The sequence below is a fragment of the Lepidochelys kempii genome, chromosome 1, assembly GCF_965140265.1.
Source record: "Lepidochelys kempii isolate rLepKem1 chromosome 1, rLepKem1.hap2, whole genome shotgun sequence".
NCBI lineage: Eukaryota > Metazoa > Chordata > Testudines > Cheloniidae > Lepidochelys > Lepidochelys kempii.
The window spans coordinates 324,536,716-324,558,109 of record NC_133256.1 but is presented as its reverse complement, the minus strand read 5'-3'; the positions used below and the strand labels follow the sequence as shown (position 1 = coordinate 324,558,109).

The 21,394-nt window shown below is 45.0% G+C and overlaps 1 protein-coding gene across 1 annotated transcript in view; it reads left to right on the top strand.

Moving 5' to 3' along the window:
• The window catches only part of CDHR3 (cadherin related family member 3), a 62,312-nt gene extending 55,299 nt beyond the window's left edge, over nucleotides 1–7,013 (top strand). Inside the window, exons 19-21 of the mRNA XM_073331857.1 lie at nucleotides 1,283–1,383; nucleotides 2,590–2,638; nucleotides 5,988–7,013. Of these exons, the coding sequence (XP_073187958.1) occupies nucleotides 1,283–1,383; nucleotides 2,590–2,638; nucleotides 5,988–6,376 (539 nt within the window). The 3' untranslated portion in view covers nucleotides 6,377–7,013. The remainder of the gene's footprint in view (nucleotides 1–1,282; nucleotides 1,384–2,589; nucleotides 2,639–5,987) is intronic.
• The last annotated feature ends 14,381 nt before the right edge of the window (nucleotides 7,014–21,394 follow it).

The window sequence follows — 21,394 nt, the reverse complement described above, 5'->3', positions numbered from 1 at the left end:
AAAGCCCTGCTGGAGCGTATGTAAACATCCACATTTTCAGGCTGTAACCTCAGCACCTTTTGTGCTGGTAGCTACATATAAGGCTATTAGACATTCCCTATTCTTTTCTATTCTAAAGTGCCTAATCTATAAGTAGCCAAATCATGTGAGGAGAGATCCAATTTTATTTTTAAATTGCCCACATTTCACTAATGTGTTAAGATCCATTAATCTTGATACAGTACTAACTATAGCATAGAACCTCCACTTCTCTCGCCAATCCTTAAAAGTCGTTTTGTCTCACAGTACCTGGTAAAAATAATGTTTAATTAATTATAGGCAATGCCGCTAGTTGCCCTTGTCCACTTAACAAGTAAGGAGTAATTTAGACAATAAGGTAATTACAATGGACACCAGGAAATTTCTCTACATATCTGTGGAAAGTAAATGAGCTGAAGTAGTGGATGCCTGTTTCCAGTGTACAAGGGAAGAGTCACTATTAAAGTCTACAGAGAGCTATAAGTACTTTCTAACAAAGCACTATTGCACAGTGCACTAAAGTACCAAAGATTTGTGACTGCAGGACCTGTAACTATGAGCTCCCCCCAGCATGTAAACAGAGAGAACACATCGTCCCATTATCTTTCACTGAAGTATAGAGCATCTGTCAGGGGGAAAGCATTCTAGGCAAATTAAAAGTCAATGAATAGGCCAGATCTTTGGTGATGCCAGATCTCTGAGTCTGGGGTGAACTTAGACCAACTAACCTGAGTTTAAAGGTGTTGAACGATGTCTACAATAGATGCCATGTGGTGTTTCAAATTGTTTGTTCAAATAGTTAGCTACTTCGATGTAGCAAACCTATCACACACAGTCTTTCTTAGTCTAGATAATAGTGTGTTTTAGGGCTGGTCTACACTAGATCGTTATACCAGGATATCTACATCAGTTAGCGGGGTGGGTCAATAAACTACTACAGCCTCTAGTATTGACAGAGCTATATCCTTATAAAGGTGCCTAATAGTGGTATTGCTTACTCATCTTCGTGAACCAGGATAATCACTTCGACACCTCTATAACTGCATCCACAGTACAGGAGTTTTGCCGCTTTACTATACCGGTATAGTTAAAATAGAAAATCTAGGACTTAGATGAAGAAGTTGGGCTTGCCAAACTGACCAGAGTTTCCAGACCTTTTGATGAGATTTACTCCTTTTTAACTGACAAGCTAAGGGGAACTTCCTTCCATTAGTCTGCTAAAAGGAGAAATAGTTTAACTGTTTGTGTTTTTCCCCCTATCCAGTCACTGGCAAAATGTATGAATACAATTCAAAATCTGGGGCCCGAAGATGGAAAGATACGAAGGAGCCAGTTCAACCAGGAATAAAGGATCCAGTTGCACAGGTAATTTCAACTGCCCCAGCAAATAGCAGTGAAGGGAAAGACAGAATGGGGACTCCAAGAAAGCAAGAAGCTGGACCAAATGGCAGGGAGCTAGCAGCAGAGAACAACATGACAACAAAGCCCTCAGAAGGGAAGGCAGAAACTTCAAGCCAGGATAGCCTGAAATTACAGAAGCCAAAAGATGGAGCTGGGGGCAGGGGGTCATCCTCACCAATCAGGTCACCTGTCCCCACTCCCAAAATATACCCTCAGTTACAACCAAAACCAGCCTTAAAGAATGCAGTGTGAAGCTTTTGGGAACCATCCCAACTGTGTGCTCCATGGGAAAACCTTCACCCTGGCATTACAACATTAACAGATTCCACAGACAAGAGGGGTTTGTGCTTCTTACTCAACACCTTTCTTAGTGTGAGGGACATGGTAAATGGACAATACCATATAAATTGCACCCAAAATGTAAGGCCAGGTTGTCCCTGCGCCTGTGTGGGTACATGAACTTGGGGGAAGAGGAAAGGGTACAAACGAGCTTCCCCATTCCCCTTTGTGTCACTCAACATAAATGCATAAAACCATAAATGCATTCCTCATGCTCCCCATAACACAAAGACTGTTAGCTAATGCGGCTAGAAGCATGAGCTATCCCAAAAAGGGAGGGCAGGAGGTGAGCCCCTGGCCACAGAAGGGATCCATACTACACGTCCATAAGAAGCGTAGCAGCTGGCACATTGTATGTATGTGTGTGGGTGTGCTCTCTCTCTGTTCAGAAAGTGTCATGCGTCCATTCTGCCTCAACATGGGCCAGTGCCTGAAAGGCAGAATTGCACCCTTTGGTTGCATTAAAATGATGGGGCGAGGGGGATGTAAATATGAACAGGGGGTTTCACAAGTTTTTATGAATTAGAATGGAAACAACTGTGTGGCTTGATCTGAACTTTGGTCTACCATAAGGAATTCCCAAACCTCTTCTCCTCTGGAGATGCCCCTCTTGTGACTGCATGTTTGGAGTCATTGAGCACATCAGAACTGATTAATTCTCCTCTGAACATTTGGTGGCAACACCCTAAGCCACAATGGCTTTTGTTGCTAGTTCTGATTAAACTCCCCCTAATGCAACATGCAGGTCATATAAAAATGTCCAAGTCACAGCTCCTCCTCCTTCTTTAATTATTTCACAGGTTTGATTTCACATTGTATGTCTCTTCATAGGAAATGACCAAGATAAACACTGTCTTTAATGGAGAAGCCAGAGACCCAGGTAAAGAAAAATTATAAGTGAATTTAAATCTTTGGCTTGAAATAAGGTAACTTATTTCCCAAGGAGAATGGGAAGTAACATTTCAAGTCAATGTTGATAAATGCATAGTAATGCTCATTGGAAAATATAAACCCAGCTATACATATAAAATGATGGTGTCTAAATTAGCTGTTACCACTCAAGAAAGAGATCTTGACATCATTGTGAATAGTTCCCTGGAGACATCCGCTCAATGTGCGGCAGTAATCAATAAAGCAAACAAACAATGTTAGGAGCCATTAATAAGGGATACATAAGAAGACAGAAAATATCATAATGCTTCTATGTAAAGCTATGGCCCACCCACACCTTGAATAATGTATTCAGTTCTGGTCGCCCCGTCGCAAAAAAGATATATTGGAATTGGAAAAGTTACAGCGAAGGGCAATAAAAATGATTAGGGGAATGGAACAGCTTCCATATGAGGAGAGATTAATAAGACTGGGACTTTTCAATTTGGAAAAGAGACGAATAAGGGGCAATATGATAGAGATTTATAAAATCATGCAAGGTGAGGAGAACATGAATAAGTGTTATTACTTCTTCACCTAAACACAAGAAAAGGGTCACACAGTGAAATTAACAGGCAGCAAATTTAAAACAAACATAAGGAAGAACTTCTTGACGCAACACACAGTCAACCTGTGGAACTCATTGCCATGGGATTTTATGAAGGCCAAAAGTATAACTGGGTTAAAAAATGAATTAGATAAGTTCATATAGGATAGGTCCATCAATGGTTATTAACTAAGATGTTCAGGGATGCAACCCCAGGTGCTAGGTATCCTAAGCCTGCAAGTGCTGGAAGCTGGTACTGGGTGACAGGGCGTGGATCACACAATGAAAGAGCCCTGTCCTGGTAACTCCCTCTGAAGCATCTGGCCCTGCACAGTCAGAAGACAGGATACTGGGCTAGATGGACCATTGGTCTGACCCAATATGGCCGTTCTTATGTTCACAGGTTATGAAAATCAAGCCAATACCCTAGTAACATTTACAAATCAGCTAAGATATCTAAATATCTCGAACTCGAATATCTCGAATATCAGTGACTATACAGAGAGAATATGCATTATGGGGAAACTCCTGTTCCCCCTGCCAAGCAGTGGCACCAGTTGGAAGGGCCACGGGAGGGGCAAAACCCTCCCAAGATTTTTACATTTGTTTAAAGTTCCACAGGCAGCAGAGCCGGGGGTGGGGTGGGGGCATGGCCTGACCACTTTTAAGCAGTGGTTCTGTAGTAAATCAGTACAGCTGCTGCTGGAGGGGTCCAGAGAGTCACTCTGGCTGCATGGTGGCAACACCACTGAAAATTGACCTGCCCACCCCTCTAGACAGATGGAGGGGTGGCTGGATCAAAATGGTGTTACTACCTTGTGCAGGGGGAAGAGCGTTCCTGTAAGCAGAGCATAGGGGAGTGGCTGAGAACTCGACTCCTGGTGGCATCATCTTGTGCACTGTGTGGATAAGAGAGAGGAGGGGCTCTTAGCCTGAGGGAGACTCGGGGAGTCCGGCCAGGGGATCAGATGACTGGGGACGAGATCAGAGTCTCTGTTAGGAGAGTGGGAGGGGGGAGACCAGAATCCCTCCCCACCCCCCCGCAAAGTGTCTCCCTGTGGAAATATCTGAATTGGTGCTACTGCTGCCAAGCAGGACTATGTAGGGTGACCAGATGTCCTGATTTGACAGGGACAGTCCTGATATTTGGGGCTTTTTCTTATATAGGTGCCAATTACCCCCCACCCCATCCCGATTTTCCACACTTGATATCTGGTTACCCCATCGTGGACTTAGCAGAGGGAATGGGGAGGAAGGACTGCTCCATGACTGCGATCATAGTGCTAGGGCTGCAGAAATCCCTGTGGCCGTTGCACCCCTCCCCCACATTCAGGGGGGTCGGCCTGTGGAGTAGGAGTAGATGTATTGACACAACCTCCAAAGTCGCCACAGGGAAGCACAGCAGGGGTCAATGGGTCTCGCTCCTGCACAGCTGCTGAGAGCTCACCCTCATCTCATGCAGCAGAAATGCACTGATGCCACCGCATCCAGGGGTTACCGACGGTAGAACACAGAGAAGCCGACGGGTCGGGCTGCCTCTCAGAAAACAGTAGGACAGACAAGAAGAGAGAAAGAATTGAGTCAAAAGCTACAGCACTGATCTTCCGCCTAAACGAGTGGCCATTGTGAGATCTATACCTTAATGCGTCGAAAGGCTGGAAAAATGTGCACCAATTGGAGAAAGTCCAGAGGAGGCAACAAAAATGTTCAATGGCCTAGAGAACATGACCTGTGAGGAAAGATTGAAAAACCGGGACTTGTTTAGTCTGGAGAAGAGAAGACTGAGGGGGGACATGATAATAGTCTTCAAGTATATAAAAGGTTGCTATAAAGAGGAGTATAATAAATTGTTCTCCTTATCCACTGAGACACAACAAGAAGCAATGGGCTTAAATTGCAGCAAGGGAGATTTAGGTTGGACATTAGGAAAAAATTCCTAATTGTCAGGGTAGTTAAGCACTGGAACAAATTACCTAGGCAGGTTATGGAATCTCCACCTGTGACATACCAGGTGCAATCCAGACTAATTAGCAGCTGTGTCACTCCTGCCCTGCAATCTTGGGTGCCTTACAATGCCTTGCTGAAGTAGCTCTCACCTGGGCCACTCACAAACAGCTTTCCAGCATGCAAGCCACACCCAGAGGGTCTACATGTAACTGAAGCCTGCTAGACACACATGGGTTACACTCTGACTCGTCTCAGCTTTGGTTATACTGCAGGGTGGCCCCAGTACACTCCCAGTCTTAGGTTTCCTCCCAGAAATGTATGTCCTATATTGCCCGTCCCTCTCTTGGACAATAAAAGTTTATTTCTTTAAAAGGAATAATATGCACTCATCTTGTCACCCCAAATGGAGTTTCCCAGACATTTCAATTTAAAACACACTGGATTAGATAAAATAATAAAACAAGTTTATTAACTACAAAAGATTTTTAAAAGAACAGGAGTACGTGTGGCACTTTAGAAACTAACAAATTTATTTGAGCATAAGCTTTCGTAGGCTACAGCCCACTTCATCGGATGCATAGAATGGAACATATAGTAAGAAGATTTTATATACATATATATATATATATACACACACACATATATATACATACATACATAGAGAGAGAGAACATGAAAAAGTGGAGTAAGAGGCTAATTAATTAAGATTTACTCCTTTTTAACTGACAAGCTGAGCGGAACTTCCTTCCATTAGTCTGCTAAAAGGAGAAATAGTTTAACTGTTTGTGTTTTTCCCCCTATCCAGTCACTGGCAAAATGTATGAATACAATTCAAAATCTGGGGCCCGAAGATGGAAAGATACGAAGGAGCCAGTTCAACCAGGAATAAAGGATCCGGTTGCCCAGGTAATTTCAAGTGCCCCAGCAAACAGCAGTGAAGGGAAAGACAGAATGGGGACTCCGAGCAAGCAAGAAGCTGGCCCAAATGGCAGAGAGCTGGCAGCAAAGAATAACATGGCAACAAAGCCCTCAGAAGGGAAGGCAGAAACTTCTAGCCAGGATAGCCTGAAATTACAGAAGCTAAAAGATGGAGCTGGGAGTAGGGGGTCATCCTCACCCGGCAGGTCGCCAGTCCCCTCTCCCAAAATATACCCTCTGTTACAGCCAAAACCAGCCTTAAAGAATGCGGTGTGAAGCTTTTGGGAACCATCCCAACTGTGTGCTCCATGGGAAAACCTTCACCCTGGCATTACAACATTAACAGATTCCACAGACAAGAGGGGCTTGTGCTTCTTACTCAACACCTTTCTTAGTGTGAGGGACGTGGTAAATGGACAGTACCATGTAAATTGCACCCAAACGTAGGGCCAGGTTGTCCCTGCACCTGCGTAGGTGCATGAACTTGGGGGAAGAGGAAAGGGTACAATGAGCTTCCCCATTCCCCTTTGTGTCACTCCACATAGGCCCAAACCATAAATGCAATCCTCATGCTCCCCACACCACAAAGACTGTTGGCTAATGCAGTTGGAAGCACGAATTACCCTAAAAAGGGTGGGCAGGAGGTGAGGCCACGGCCACAGAAGGGATACATACTACACATCCTTAGGACATGTAGCAGCTGACACACTGTGTGTGTGTGTGTAACCCACACACATCCTGGGTGTGGTGTTCTCTCCCATCTAGTGACACCAAGACCACTTAGAGAGAGATTAATGATCTAAAAATGCCAGAAAAAGCCCAAAATGAAGCTGATTTTATACACACACACACACAAAACGCAAACAAACAATGCTAGGAAACTGAACAAGTTTGCTTCATTGTCCAAACTGAGTGAGCGGCTAAAAGAAAATAATCATCATAAAGAAAGAAATGTAAGTTTAAAAAGTCTAGTATTTTGTTGGTAACAGCGAAGTGCTTTTCACACATGATTTTTATCTGTATCCTGTCCTTTATGACTTAGAAAAGAAAACGTTTTGAAAATATTTTTGAATGGAAATATCCCTAGCTTCTTTTGTTGTATTAGGTCCTCCTGTTAAAGTTCATAGCTTTTGTAACTTTATTATTGTTCAATTTCATCATGTTCTGTGCTTTTTGTATTTTGCAAAATCAAGCTGAAGATACCCAGAAGAAAAATGATTTCACAACGTATGTTACAATATAACTGGTCTAGTGTGATAATGTATGAGGTTTATGCTGTGCACAATACTGAAACAGGGAAAAAAGTGTTACATCATTGCAAGAAATTGCTAGTTTGCAAACAAAAATATTTCTGAATGAATTATTTTTCAGAAATCCTCTGCTCTTTTTTTCTTGAGTACAAGGGGAATGATCTGATCAGCTCAATGGCAGCAGAAAATGTTTGGGATTAAGTTAGGTGAGGATCTTAAATTCTAATTTTATTTGATCTTAACTTTTCCGATGTGTCAGTCTGTACCACGTTAAGGGGGACTACCCTTATTTCCAGATACACATTTGGAAACAGCAATCTGATTTTCCAGGACTGATGGGAAAAGCACACAAGACTTGACTCCATTCCCGTGCAGTGGAAGACATATGACAACTTCATTGATTGGGTTCCTACTAATTGTAAGGCTGTTCCTTGTGGTGTTGCATTAGCACGCTGTTTCTGAGGGCCTGGAAGGGGTTTGGCTCATGAACTATTTTATTAGGAAACACCAATTGCAATTGGAAAAGAAGAAAGCAGGGAAAAGTTCTTCAGTCATGACAACATTTCACTTAGCAATTAGAAACCTAATTTATCTTTAATAACACAATGCTAGAGATAGGAAAGAGTGATTCACTGCCTTTGCACAGTCTGGGCATGTTACCAGTTACTGTGTCTGTGCTGGTTGTTATAGTGTTGCTTGACCCTTGAGCACCAACATTACTAGTCACCTATTCAGAGCTCCAGCCCACTATTGTTTGTAGTGGTTTCATGTAAATAAAGTACATCCCATTTCTGCACGAGCTGCTTTCCAGTGTAATAAGAAGTGCTGCAGTAACTGGTACTGGCATTGTAACTCTTATCTTTTCATCAACATGGTTCAGAGATACCCACAGGTACACCTGTCACTGATAAAGAAACTTCATTTCTGTGTGTGATGAAGATTTTGAATTGCATTATACTTATTATAAGAAGACAGCCTGCATTTTTCAGTTTGCCCTTATTGGCATTCCCGTGGTGCTCCTCACTATAGTTTCTGAAGGTCCCGCACATCACCCTTGAAAGGTAGGGAATCATTATCCCTCTTTTACAGATGGAGAAACTGGGGCACAAATAGCTCCTAGCATCACTCAGAAAGCCTGTGGCAAAGCAGGGGGTAAAAATCAGCTCTCCTGGTGCCTAGTCCTGTGCTTGAACAACATGACTCCTCCATTCTAGGGAGAAATTGTGGAACATTATGCTTGCAACAGCAATACGGATGACACCCAGCTCTGTCTTGCTCACCTCCCCCACTAATAGAACCATCACCCCAGGTAGCTCATTGCCTAGATCAGCAACTGCATGAAAAGCAGCAGACTGAAACTTGGCTCAAGTTAGACAGAATTGTGTTGGTGGGAAGCCATAAACGTTTTGAAGGTTTAGTCACCAAAACAGCAGCTCCCCCTTTTTAGAGATTCCCCAAATAGTCACAGCTTGGGGTTCTGCTTGACCCTCCACTGCTACTGGAAACTACAAGCTATGGCTCCCAGGACTCCTCCTTCCATCTGAGGTTGGCTTGAGGTTTGGCCCCATACTGCGAGCCGTGACTTGGGCACAGTAGAAGGCCTGCCTTTGGGAGTCCCATGCAGCTCACTGTACTTGGGAACAAGTGAACTGATCATAATGCTCCAGCTGCTCTAGAACACAGCATCCTTAGCCACCACAGTTGCTGAACATACCTCATCCCAGTACTCTGCTCACTACACTGGCTCCACATGGAACACTCCGTATACACTTCAACTTGGTCCTCCTCTTTAAGGACTTCCATGACCATGAACCAAGCTACATAAAAATGCCTCTTGCTCAGGAACCCCAAGTTCCTGCAGGAGCTAAGTTTCACCGGGACTATGAAAGGGTCAACCTCATGCCAAGGGGACAGAGCTTTTTCCAGCAGCTGGCCCAGTGCTATGGAACTCCCTCCCTGCTGGGAGGAGTTGAGAATGACTATGGGTCTCCCCACTTTCAGGGGAGCAGTGGAAAATCCACCTCTTTAGCCTATCTTTGCCACAGCAACAGTTCTAAGGCTAAGATAGTAGGATGAAGAGAAGAGGTATACACCTTAATAATAATACAATACACTACATAATAAAGCTTCTAGCCACATTTTGGGGAGGAGGAAGACATCTCGTCTACATGTTGGACTAAACCTTGCATTTGTTCTATTTGGGAGGCATTCAGATACTACAGAGCCAACAACTGGAAGCTAAAGCTAGATAAACAAACTTGGATTAAAGTGCAAGTTTTTAACAGTGATGTTAATTAATGATTGGAGCAATTTCCTTCAGGATGTAACGGATTTTTCATCACTCAAAGTCTTTAAATCAAGAGAGTGTTTGTCTCTTTCTAGAAGATATACTCTAGCTCAACCACAATTTGTGGGAATTACTGGGTGAAATTCTATGGCCTGTGCTATGCAGGATGTCAATTTAGATGATTGTAATTGCCTCTTTTGGCCTTACACATTTATTAATATACACAGCGATGGATATGGTATAAGAGGGTGGAGGAAAGATTCTAGCACAATTTATTTCTGATAGATACCATTGATTGCAGCTACAAGATGTTATAGTGAGAAGAAGTGGGATCTAATGGCTAGAATAGTGGGGAATGGGAGTCAGAGCTCCTGACCAGTGATTTGCTGTGATCATGCACAAGGTCTGATCCAACACCCACTGCAGTCAATAGGAGTCTTGCTATTTATTACAATAATTTTGCACTGGGCTTCAAGTCATTGTGCCTCTGTTTCCTGATCTCCAAGATAAGTATGGTGATATCTTACAGGAATATTGTGTGGTTTAATTCATGTTGCTGAAGTGCTTTGAGAACTGTGGATTAAATTTGTTATATAAGTTGCAAATGTTGTTCTAAAAAGAGCACAAATCAGTTCTCCTGAGGAGGATTTACAGTTTGCTTGTGGTCATATTAGCAGATTTTTTGGGTCTTTTCTCTTGAGGAAAAAAAGTTTTATAACCCATAAATACCTAGCTTTCATGGTTAATGCAACTACTATTTATAATACAAACATGATAAATCTCAGCTTGCTGCTGGCCAAATAACTATAGTTATCAAGGAATGCAAAAATGCCTTTACTGTATTTGTCCATGGTCTGTCTGAAATATGTCTGGCCATAGTAGTCTACTCAGAAGTGACCTTTTGGACCTCATAGCTAGCGTTATTTATTTGCTGATCTAATTAAAAAAAAAATCACATTAACTATCTTGCCCATTTGCCAAGTACTCCCAGCTGGAGTACTGTGTCCAATTCTGGGCACCACAATTTAGGAAGGATGTGGACAAATTGGAGACAGTCCAGAGGGGAGCAACAAAAATGCTAAAAGGTCTAGAAAGCCTCACCTATGAAGAAAGTTGAAAAAATTGGGCATGTTTCATCTAGAGAAAAGAAGATTGAGGGGAAACCTGATAACAGTCTTTCAGTATCTTAAGGGCTGTTATAAAGAGGACAGGAATCGATTGTTCTCCATGTCCACTGAAGATAGGACAAGAAGTAATGGGCTTAATTGCAGCTAGGGAGATTTAGGTTAGATATTGGGAAAAACTTTCTAACTATAAAGCTAGTTAAGCTCTGGAATAGGCTTCCAAGGGAAGTTGTGAAATCCCTGTCATTGGAAACTTTTAAAAACAAGTTGGAAAAACACCTGTTAGGCATGGTCTGGGTTTACTGGGTCCTGCAAAAGCACAGGGGAGTGGCCTTGGTGACTTCTTGAGGTCCCTTCAGCCCTACATGTTTATGATTCTATGATTTATTCAGCAATAGTCATTTTGTTTCTATGTCTGCAATTTTAAATGTCCTCTTAAGAACAAATATGTAGCTCTCTTGCCAAAAAGCAGATTCATTAGCGTTTATGATGTGCAATACATTCTTATGAGTGGCAGAATAACAGAGTCAGTGCTGCCTTGGGGGTAGAGCACAGGCCTGGCTATCAGGATTATTGATGTTACTATAGGATTGTTGGGCAAATCATTTTAACCTTGTTGTAGCTCAGCTTGCCCTTCCATAAAATGATCAGGGGGCCTACTTCATAGAAGAAAGTCCACATTTGAAAAGCATGATGGCCTGGCTCCACAAAGGGACGTAGGCATGGCAACACTCAGCATCTAGAAAGTCACAGGAACACCATCCCCAAAGCCTGAATTAAGTGCCTAGGCTCCCTATTTAGGAGAGAGAGGTACCTATGAATGTGATCCATAAAAGCCAGCATGCTAAGTGGAGGGCTGCCTAAACTTGCCAATGGGCGATGCCAACCAGAGGATGTATCATAAGCTCTGTCCTCTCTGAGATTGGAGCCAAAGTCAAGGCTTCAGGGAGGTGCATATCTCTGCTTAGTGATCCACAGCCAGGATGCCCCCTCCTGGACTGAGTAAGCTAAGCCATTTCTTGTGAGTAGGAACCCACCTTATAAACTTTAGCTCAGCAGACAGAGGACTCAGCTGGCATACGGGAGACCCAAGTTCAAGAACAGGATCTCCCACCTCTCAGAGGGTTGCTCTCACCACTGAGCTATAAAATAGTCTGATGTGGGGTTGCCTCACCCATCTGGGACGCTCCAGCCAATGGCCACTACTCGTATGCTTCTTCCACTGTTAATTGACCCAGTGAACATTGGTGTTTAAAAATCAGACCGGAGTCCCAAATTAAATTACTGGAATCAAGAGAGGCTGATCTTTGACAACATATTCTTGTCAAGGCTGTACTCCACTTGAAGAGTTTTGTTTATTTCCCCAATACCTTTCAGTGGACTATAGCTGGAGATAATCAGATGGTTGCTAAGACCATGTTTACACTAGGAACACTTTACTGGTGTACTAGACTGGCACAGTGCTTCTACTGTGGATGTGCTTTGTACCAGCAGAGCAAAATCACCCCCATGAGAGAAACAGGTTGTACCGGTAAATGTGCAGTTTCTACGCTAAGGGCATTTGCTCTTCCACCTGTCAATCAGAGATCACACCTCTTCACACCCCTGACCAACAGCTATGCCAGCAGATGGTTGTAGCGTAGACACAGCGTATGTGTTTTAATGCAATGACATAGCACTGTATTTAACGAGTAACATTGCAAGTCTCCCCCCACCCCGAAAAAAGCCATCCCCAAACAAAAACCAAAGCCACATTCTGCCATTGAAACAGCCTCAGACAGGAGATGGAAAATGCATTTTCCAACTTATCTGTCTCTATTATAGCACAGCATGGTAGCACTATTAGCCCCGTTAAAATGATGGGATCATGCACGCCATATTAATGTACTACTATATCCTCATTTAATATTCCAAATGCTAATGAGAAGACCTCCAATGTTGTATGTGGCTCAGACAAGTATTGCAAAATGATGTTCGGGATCTTACATAGCTCTATACTTAATACCTTGCACTTCTATAGCACTTTCATCCAAGGATCTCAAAGCACTTTACAAACTTTGATTAATCAGTTACAACACAATTGTGATGACTAGGCATCTGGCCAATATGTTGCATACACAGATAATCCACACAAAACCATGGCTGTATTATTATTATTATTATAATAATTGCTGGAACTAGCGGTGCGGGGGGCGCTACTGCACCTCCTGGCTTGAAGTGGTTTCCATTATCTACGGGGTTTACAGTTCCGTTCAATGGCTCTCAGCACCCCCACTATAAAAATTGTTCCAGCACCCCGATTATGAAATCATCCTTCTCCAATCCCAGCTCATTTATTTGTTTCATCCACATTTTATATCTCGTCTTAACCAAGATTATAAACTGGCAGGGGCAGAGACGGCCTTTTACTGTACATCTGTACAGCACCCAGCACAATGAGACCCAAATCCCTGATTGGGGCCTCTGGAATACAAATATGAATGATAACCAGGAGGCAGGTTAGTCTCATGAACTGCATTTTACAGATAGGGAAATTGAGACAGACAGTCTAAGCTCAAGGTCATAAAGTAAGTAACTGGCAGTGTCAGAAATAGAACCCAGGACTCCTGATCATGGCAGCTCTAGTCTTTACTTGTCTGTGGTTGTCCACAGAGCTGCTTCTCTCACCGTGGTGAAGCATCCGTCATTCTTCAAGCAGCGACACTTCCTATTCTGTAAAAAGAAAAGGAGGACTTGTGGCACCTTAGAGACTAACCAATTTATTTGAGCATAAGCTTTCGTGAGCTACAGCAAAGCTTATGCTCAAATAAATGTGTTAGTCTCTAAGGTGCCACAAGTACTCCTTTTCTTTCTGCAAATACAGACTAACACGGCTGCTACTCTGAAACCTTCCTATTCTGTGCAGCTTAGCCATGGCTCTTTTCCGGGAGGGTTTCTGGAGGTTTTTCTGACCAACCAAACTAAAAATCTTTTTTGCTCCTGTGCAGCTGTTTCCTTTGTTGTGGGTTTCTTTAGGATAAATACAACCATGGTGAAATCTGATGATGACACTAGAACTACAGGGAAAGCAAACATGCGCACAAGTCATTTAAGACCAAAGGTTAGGTTTTGGTTTTGAGAAGGGTATATTAAAGCTGCTCTTAATAAAAACATGTGTGAGGTCTTTTGTTTGTTTTTTAAGAGAGTACATTTCAGTTCATAGAGTTCCCTCGCCTCCCAGAGCTTAACAATCTCTGGTGGTAGGAACAAGTTATATCTGCAGCACTGTGCTAGCACATGGGAACAGGCCACAGGGATATGAATCATAGAATATCAGGGTTGGAAGGGACCTCAGGAGGTCATCTAGTCCAACCCCCCCACTCAAAGCAGGGCCAATCCCCAATTTTTGCCCCAGATCCTCAAATGGCCCCCTCAAGGATTGAACTCACAACCCCTGGGGTTAGCAGGCCAATGCTCAAACCACTGAGCTATCCCTCCCTGAATGACATTGATTATAAACTGACTCAGCTAGGTTTGCTGTCCTAGAAGAGTCAAATGCGAAATTAAACAAACTGCATAAATGGAAGAGATTTTAAATACCCTGCTAGTTTAGGCCAAGATTTTCAAAGCCAGATGGGGGATTTGGGAAATTAATGGGAAATGGACATCTATATCCCCTTGGTGGCTTTGAAAATATCAAAACTTAGTCCAAGGGCCAGATTCCATCAGTGGAACTTTGGCTGAAGGCCCCCAGTGGAGGAAAGTTCACTTGGGGGTGTGTCACAGTACCAACCCCGGGGCATTTTCTTCCAGGGTTGACTCCCAGCTCCTACTTGAGCTGTCCATGAATGCATTGATGTGCAAACTACAAACCACACATATGTATTCGGAGTAGAGGTGTGTCGGGGGAGGGAGATTCAAGCCTTAAGTTATTAGTAACACAGAGAAGTGTAATTCACCTTTGGGCAAAGCTCCAGCCCAATGTCCATGCACAATTCGAGTGCCATTTCACATCCCAAAGTATGGAGCCTGGGCCTTGGGCTGGCCCTATCCACAGGGGTGAGTTTCATCTACAAGAAATTACTTTCTCTAAAACCAGATTTTTTATTTTTCCCCTCTTTATCACGTCCCTTTAGGTATCTCCACCTTTTCCTACTCATGGCTCACACCTCTTTCCCCCCCCCCCCGCCCCCCTTATGACACTATATCCTGGAATCCTTTGCGCTGTTTCAGCCACATGCATACACACAGGCCACCCTCAATTCCTTAAACTCTTGAAGAAAGTATTTCCCCACAGCCTTTGGGTAGCAGGCCTTTTTTTTACGTTTTGGCCTGATCCTCAGCACCTGTGTGGCTTCTTTTGTGGTCTGTGGGAGTTTCACAGTTACCCAGGTCCTTTCAGGATCAGACTTTTCATTCATGTCCCACAGATTGGTTCCCATCCCCACATTGTAAAGGTTCGTTTTCTAAGTTCTTGTTCCAAGCAGAAGATTACAATTCACTCAGAACTGTCAAAGAAAAAAAGTCTTGTTATTTCGAAAGCAGAGCGGCTTTAAATGCCACCACAGCATCACCTGGTGAACTGTGATCTCAGAATTTATGGTCTTTGTGGTTACAGATGTGCCAGTTGAGAGCCTGGAAGGAACCGATGTGCCTGACTCTGTACTTCAGCGTAAAAGCACATTTATCCCGCAGCATCTAAGCAGGCAGCAAATGCTTCATGATAGAACTACCCAATAACCTCAGGGAAAGCAGGTTAATGCTACCAGCATATTCATCTCGTCCTATGTGCATTGCTGCACGCATTCTCTTCTAGAGAACGTACTACTCTTTGAAGCAGAAGGGGAGGAAATAGAATGATTTTTACTATTTTCAAGGGAAGTAACCCTGTGGTTTCAGTCATAGCATTTCTCAGGATTTAAAAATTTGTAGCCCAAGGGTGCCCTGTGGTATTGCTAGAGATATGAGAAGGGCTGATGGAAAATGACCGGCAAGAGCCCACAAATACTGGCAAAAAGAAAAAGGAGGACTTGTGGCACCTTAGAGACTAACCAATTTATTTGAGCATAAGCTTTCGGGAGCTACAGCTCACTTCATCGGATGTGAATAAATTGGTTAGTCTCTAAGGTGCCACAAGTACTGCTTTTCTTTTCACAAATACTGTGTTGTTTTAAGCTTTATGGAACAATGGTGACCCCTAGTGGTACATCAGGTTAATGATGGAAGAAACTGATCAGTCATTTTTCTATTTAAAAAAATAAGGGAGATTGTGTAGATGTAAAATTAGATATGGAAGGCATGCCAAGTGTAACACATTCCCTTGAAAGGTAACCCAAAGAGAGAGAGAAAGAGAGGCCAAGGTGTGCATGTGGCAGCGGTGGAGAGGTAGTAAGTGATGAATATGTAGGTTCACCATGTTTTAATGGCTATCATGTGAGTTGAAATCTCAGTTTAGAATCATGCTCTTAAAAAAAGCTGGGGAAAATGAAGGGGCTTTGGATACCAAGAGATGGCAGCCAGTAGAACAGATTCTTTCTTTGCCTTCTGTCAACTGGTGATCCCATTAGATACCTCAGAATAAATTGAGTTCCCTTCGCTAATGTGATATAACAAGTGTTTATATTTCTCTTAAACTTTCTATTAAACTTTCCAATTAATCAGACCTAATCAAATCCTTCCTTAAGTCGTATATAGACTAAAGGCCTGATTTCCTCCTATGTTCCACCAATTAATTATTTATCATCTGTGCAAAGTAAGTGTAAAACTCTACCGGCCCAACATGGAAGCGTTCCACACCCAATTTTCACAGGGTTAAAAGACGAAGGTCTACAGAGTTTTGTCAACAAAAGTTATGCCGCTTTAATTACACTGCTTTTACATGTCCACACTATGCTCCTTGTGTCGGCAGAGCACATCCACACTAGCAGTTCTTGCATCAATACAGAGAGCAGTGCACTCTGAGTAGCTAAGCCCTGGTTCAACTGGCCAAGGGCTGTCTTGGGAAGGGTTTACAATGCCTCATGGGGAAGGTACAGCATCACATTATGCAGGTTTCTCAATCCCATTGTTCCAGGGGCATCCTACCAGATTGCCAGCCGCTTTTCAACTGAAGTGTATGTGGCGGGGGAAAAAGGGGGAGAGTGTGTGTGACAGGTTGTGTGTGTGTGTGTGTGTGAGACAAACTGTGTGTGTGTGTGTGTGTTGGGGAAGTGTGTGAGAGATTGTGTATGTGACCGAGAGAGAGTGTGTGCTGTGGGAGAGCACGTCGGCATGTTGTCTCTAAGTTCAGACAGCAGCCTGAGCCGGGGTGATGGACTCTTCCTAAAAGTGGGGGAGGGCCATGAGGCCCCACCCCCTCTGTGGCCCCACCCCTTCCCCCCAAGGCTCCTCTTACCCAGGCCGGGCTCCAGTTTCTGGCCCGTGGTGAAAAGTGGATGGGCCCCTTGACTCCCTCTATTCTGGCACCCCTGGCCTGAGCAACCAATCCTGGGGCAGGGGGAGTGGGAGGGGGAGGGGGGGAAGGGGAAGGAGGACAGCTCCCCCGCCCATCAGCCCCCAGCTCTGCACAGAACAGTAGTATCTCCCCCTCCCCCTGTCTCTGCTCTGCCTGCCTCCATGTTCCCAGTGCCGGGGAGAGCGGGATTCTATATTAATGGTTCTGTGATTCCCTCCGAGTTCTCCCACAGCCGCCTCAGCTGCTGGGAGCGGCATCCTCAGCAGCTCTGTGAGCTCTCCACCCTGAGGAATGTCAAAGCTTCCTGGAGCTTTGAAAGGGGAGGGGCACATGCAGTGATGAGCTGCCAAAATCTTAACAATGGGTTCCCTCCTCACCCCACTAGGGGGTCGTTGCCCACCCCTACCCCCTGGGACTCCTGCCCCATCCAACCCCCCCGCGTTCCTTGATGACCCCCCCTCAGCCCCATCCACCCCCCTCCCCTGTCCCCTGACTGCCCCCAGAACCGGGCAGGAGGGTCTCATGGTCCACCATAATGGGTGCCCACCCCACCCCTAAGAGCCAGAGCCACCTGCCAGGGGGCCAGGTGGGGAGTCCCGGCGGTGCTTACCTGGGGCAGCTCCCAGGAAGCATCCGGCAGGTCCCTCTGGCTCCTAGGGGCAGGGTAGTATAGCTGGGGGGGAGCAGGGGGAGCGGCCGCTCCCCCCATTGATCACATCAAAAGTGGTGCCTTAGGCGCCAACTCCCTGGGTGCTCCGGGGCTGGAGCACCCACGGGGAAAATTTGGTGGGTGCAGAGCACCCACCGGTAGCTCCTTGCCCCACCCCCAGCCCCAGCTCACCTCCACTCCGCCTCCTCCCCTGAACGCACTGCCCTGCTCTGCTTCTCCGCGCTACCCCGGCTTCCTGCGAATCAGCTGTTCAGTGGGAAGCTGGGGAGGGCTGAGAAGCAAGCGGCGGCTTCCCGCTCAGGTCTAGGGTGGCGGAGGTGAGCTGGAGAGGGGAGCAGTTCCCCTGCGCACCCCCCAGGTTACCTGCTGCAGTGCGGGCAGCCCTCCTCGTACCCCGCCCCAGCTCACCTCCGCCTCCCTGGGCCTGAGCGGGAAGCCGTAGCCTGCTTCTCAGCCTGCCCTAGCTTCCCGCACAAACAGCTGATTCACGGGAAGTCTGGGGTGGGGGGCAGAGAAGCAGAGCAGGGTGGCGCGTTCAGGGGAGGAGCTGGAGGCAGGGCAGAGGTGAGCTGGGGCTGGGGCCAGGGCCAGGTGTGGGGTGGGGAGCTGCCAGTGGGTGTTCTGCACCCACCAAATTTTCCCCTTGGGTGCTCCAGGGCTGGAGCACCCATGGAGTCGGTGCCTAAGGCGCCACTTTTGGCCAGTTAAATTTAGAAGCCCTTTTAGAACCAGTTGTCCCTCGCGGACCAACCGGATCTAAAAGGGCTTCTAAATTTAACAACCGGTTCTAGCGAACCGGTGAGAACCGGCTCCAGCTCACCACTGGGCACATGCCTGAGTGGCTAGATGCAGGGCAGCTGCATTCTAAACAGTGAGCAGAGCGGTCAGAGTGGGCATTGTGGGATACTGGGGGGACCCAGTTATAGTGACATAACAAAAGGCAGCACCTACACTAATGCTGAGTCACTTGAATTTTGCTGCAAAAAGCTGTACGCCTCCTGTCGAGATGGTTTTGTTTTGGTGGCAAAACAGCAGAGTTTTGCCACCAAAAGTAGCTTTGTAGTGTGCACAACTCCACAGTTTTCAAAACCGTGTAGCATAGACAAGGCCTTAGGCAATGTCTACATGACAGATGAACAGCGGCACAGCTGTACTGCTGCAGCTGCACCACTGTATGGTGTACCATGCAGTCACTCTATGCTGACGGGAGAGAGCTCTCCTGTTGGCATAATTAAACCATGCCGAGGAGCCTCAGTAGGTATGTAGGCGGGAGAAGGACCAACAAAAGTTTTACATAAGAACAGCCACACTGGGTCAGACCAAAGATCCATCTAGCCCAGTATCCTGTCTTCTGTCAAGTATCAGAGGGACAGAGACCAACACCTACAAGATCTTCACCAAGGATTCTCAAAACTCCGATACCCCCACAAGGAAATAAGGAAACAGATCAACAGAGCCAGATGTGTACCCAGAAGCCTCCTGCTGCAAGACAAGCCCAAGAAAGAAATCAGCAGAACTCCACTGGCCATCATATACAGTCCTCAGCTAAAACCTCTCCAACGCATCATCAGTGATCTACAACCCAACCTGGACAACGATCTCTCACTTTCACAGGCCTTGGGAGGCAGGCCAGTCCTCGCCCACAGACAACCCACAAGTCTGAAGCATATTCTCACCAGAAATGACACACCGCACCATAGTAACTAACTCAGGAACCAATCCACGCACCAAACCTCGGTGCCAACTCTGCCCACATATCTACACCAGCGACACCATCACAGGACCTAACCAGATCAGCCACACCATCACCGGTTCATTCACCTGCACGTCCACCAATGTAATATACGCAATCATGTTCCAGCAATGCCCCTCTGCTATGTACATCGGCCAAACTGGACAGTCCCTACATAAAAGGATAAATGGACACAAATCAGATATTAGGAATGGCAATATACAAAAACCTGTAGGAGAACACTTCAATCTCCCTGGACACACAATAGCAGATTTAAAGGTAGCCATCCTGCAGCAAAAAAACTTCAGGACCAGACTTCAAAGAGAAACTGCTGAGCTTCAGTTCATTTGCAAGTTTGACACCATTAGCTCAGGATTAAACAAAGACTGTGAACGGCTAGCCAACTACAAAAGCAGTTTCTCCTTCCTTGGTGTTCACACCTCAACTGCTAGAAGAGGGCCTCATCCTCCCTGATTGAACTAACCTCCTTATCCCTAGCCTGATTCTTGTTTGCATATTTATACCTGCCTCTGGAAATTTCCACTACATGCATCTGAAGAAGTGGGTATTCACCCACAAAAACTTATGCTCCAATACCTCTGTTAGTCTATAAGGTGCCACAGGACTCTTTGCCGTTTCTTCTGATGGTGGCCACTGCCAGGTGCCCCCAGGGCCAGCCCACCACATTTTGGCACCTGAGGCGGAGAGCTCAAATGACACCCCAATGCCCCCTTGCTTGGGCCAAAACTTTGAAGGGTCTCAATTCTGCCTTCTTTCTGTTCTACTCCTCTCATGGTACTGCTCTGCTACCTACCCCAATAAAGGAGAACTAACAACTTAAAATGCCTTGTTCAAAAATTTTAAGTAACACTTAACTTCAAATGCCTGAACAGCAAATGTAACTTTTCTTGTCTGCATAGTAAACACTGGTGTTTTTATCTGTCTGAATAATCAAAGTGGTGCTTTCTGTGCCTTCTTGGTTGCAAAGATTTGAACTGCTTCCTGCCAGCTCATGTTCTGTTGAGATGGTTGCAAGGCCAACCAGCCTCTCCTGTGTCATTGTGGAGCATAGATGTGTTTTTATTAATTTCAGCTTGGCATAGCTGCATTCTCTACTGGCAACTGTTACAGGAAGTGTTAGAAGTATGCACAGAGCAGCAAAAACATTTGGAAAGAGGATGGTCATCTTATTTGTGCACATGTATTCCAGAACAGCCTTTGGAGTTGATCCTGCTGAAATATATCTTGAAAGGGCTTTCAGTTCATCATCTAAATCACTCACATCAATATCGCGCATGTCATCATGTGTCACTGTCTCTAGTGCCCTGCATTGCTGGTGTAGGTCTTCTTCAGGTATAGCGAGGAGTTTTGGAATATCATACAACATCCCAAATATACTGCTGTGTTCCCTGAGCTGCATGAAATGTTCTTCAACTGACTATTGCACAATCTAGCACCTGGTTAAAAAAATTCAACTTTGAATTGTTGTTTGGGGGTCTCTTCTGGGATTATCCCATGCCTCGTAATAAAAATGTCTTCTTCTTCGATGACTTGTATTCTTGAATGGGTGGGAAAATAGCTTCAGCGTGAAGTTCCTCTGCCAACTTCTGTGCACTCTTCAGAACATTTTGAAATCCCTCATCTGACCGGTAAGACTGTAGGTATGACTTTGCTTTATCCAGTCGTTCCATTGCTCCAGATATATCAAGGTCAACACCTTGGAGTCTCTTGCTTACAACATTTTTTTCAAACAGTATGTCATGCCACAACACTAAGCCACACAGAAATGTGAAGTTAT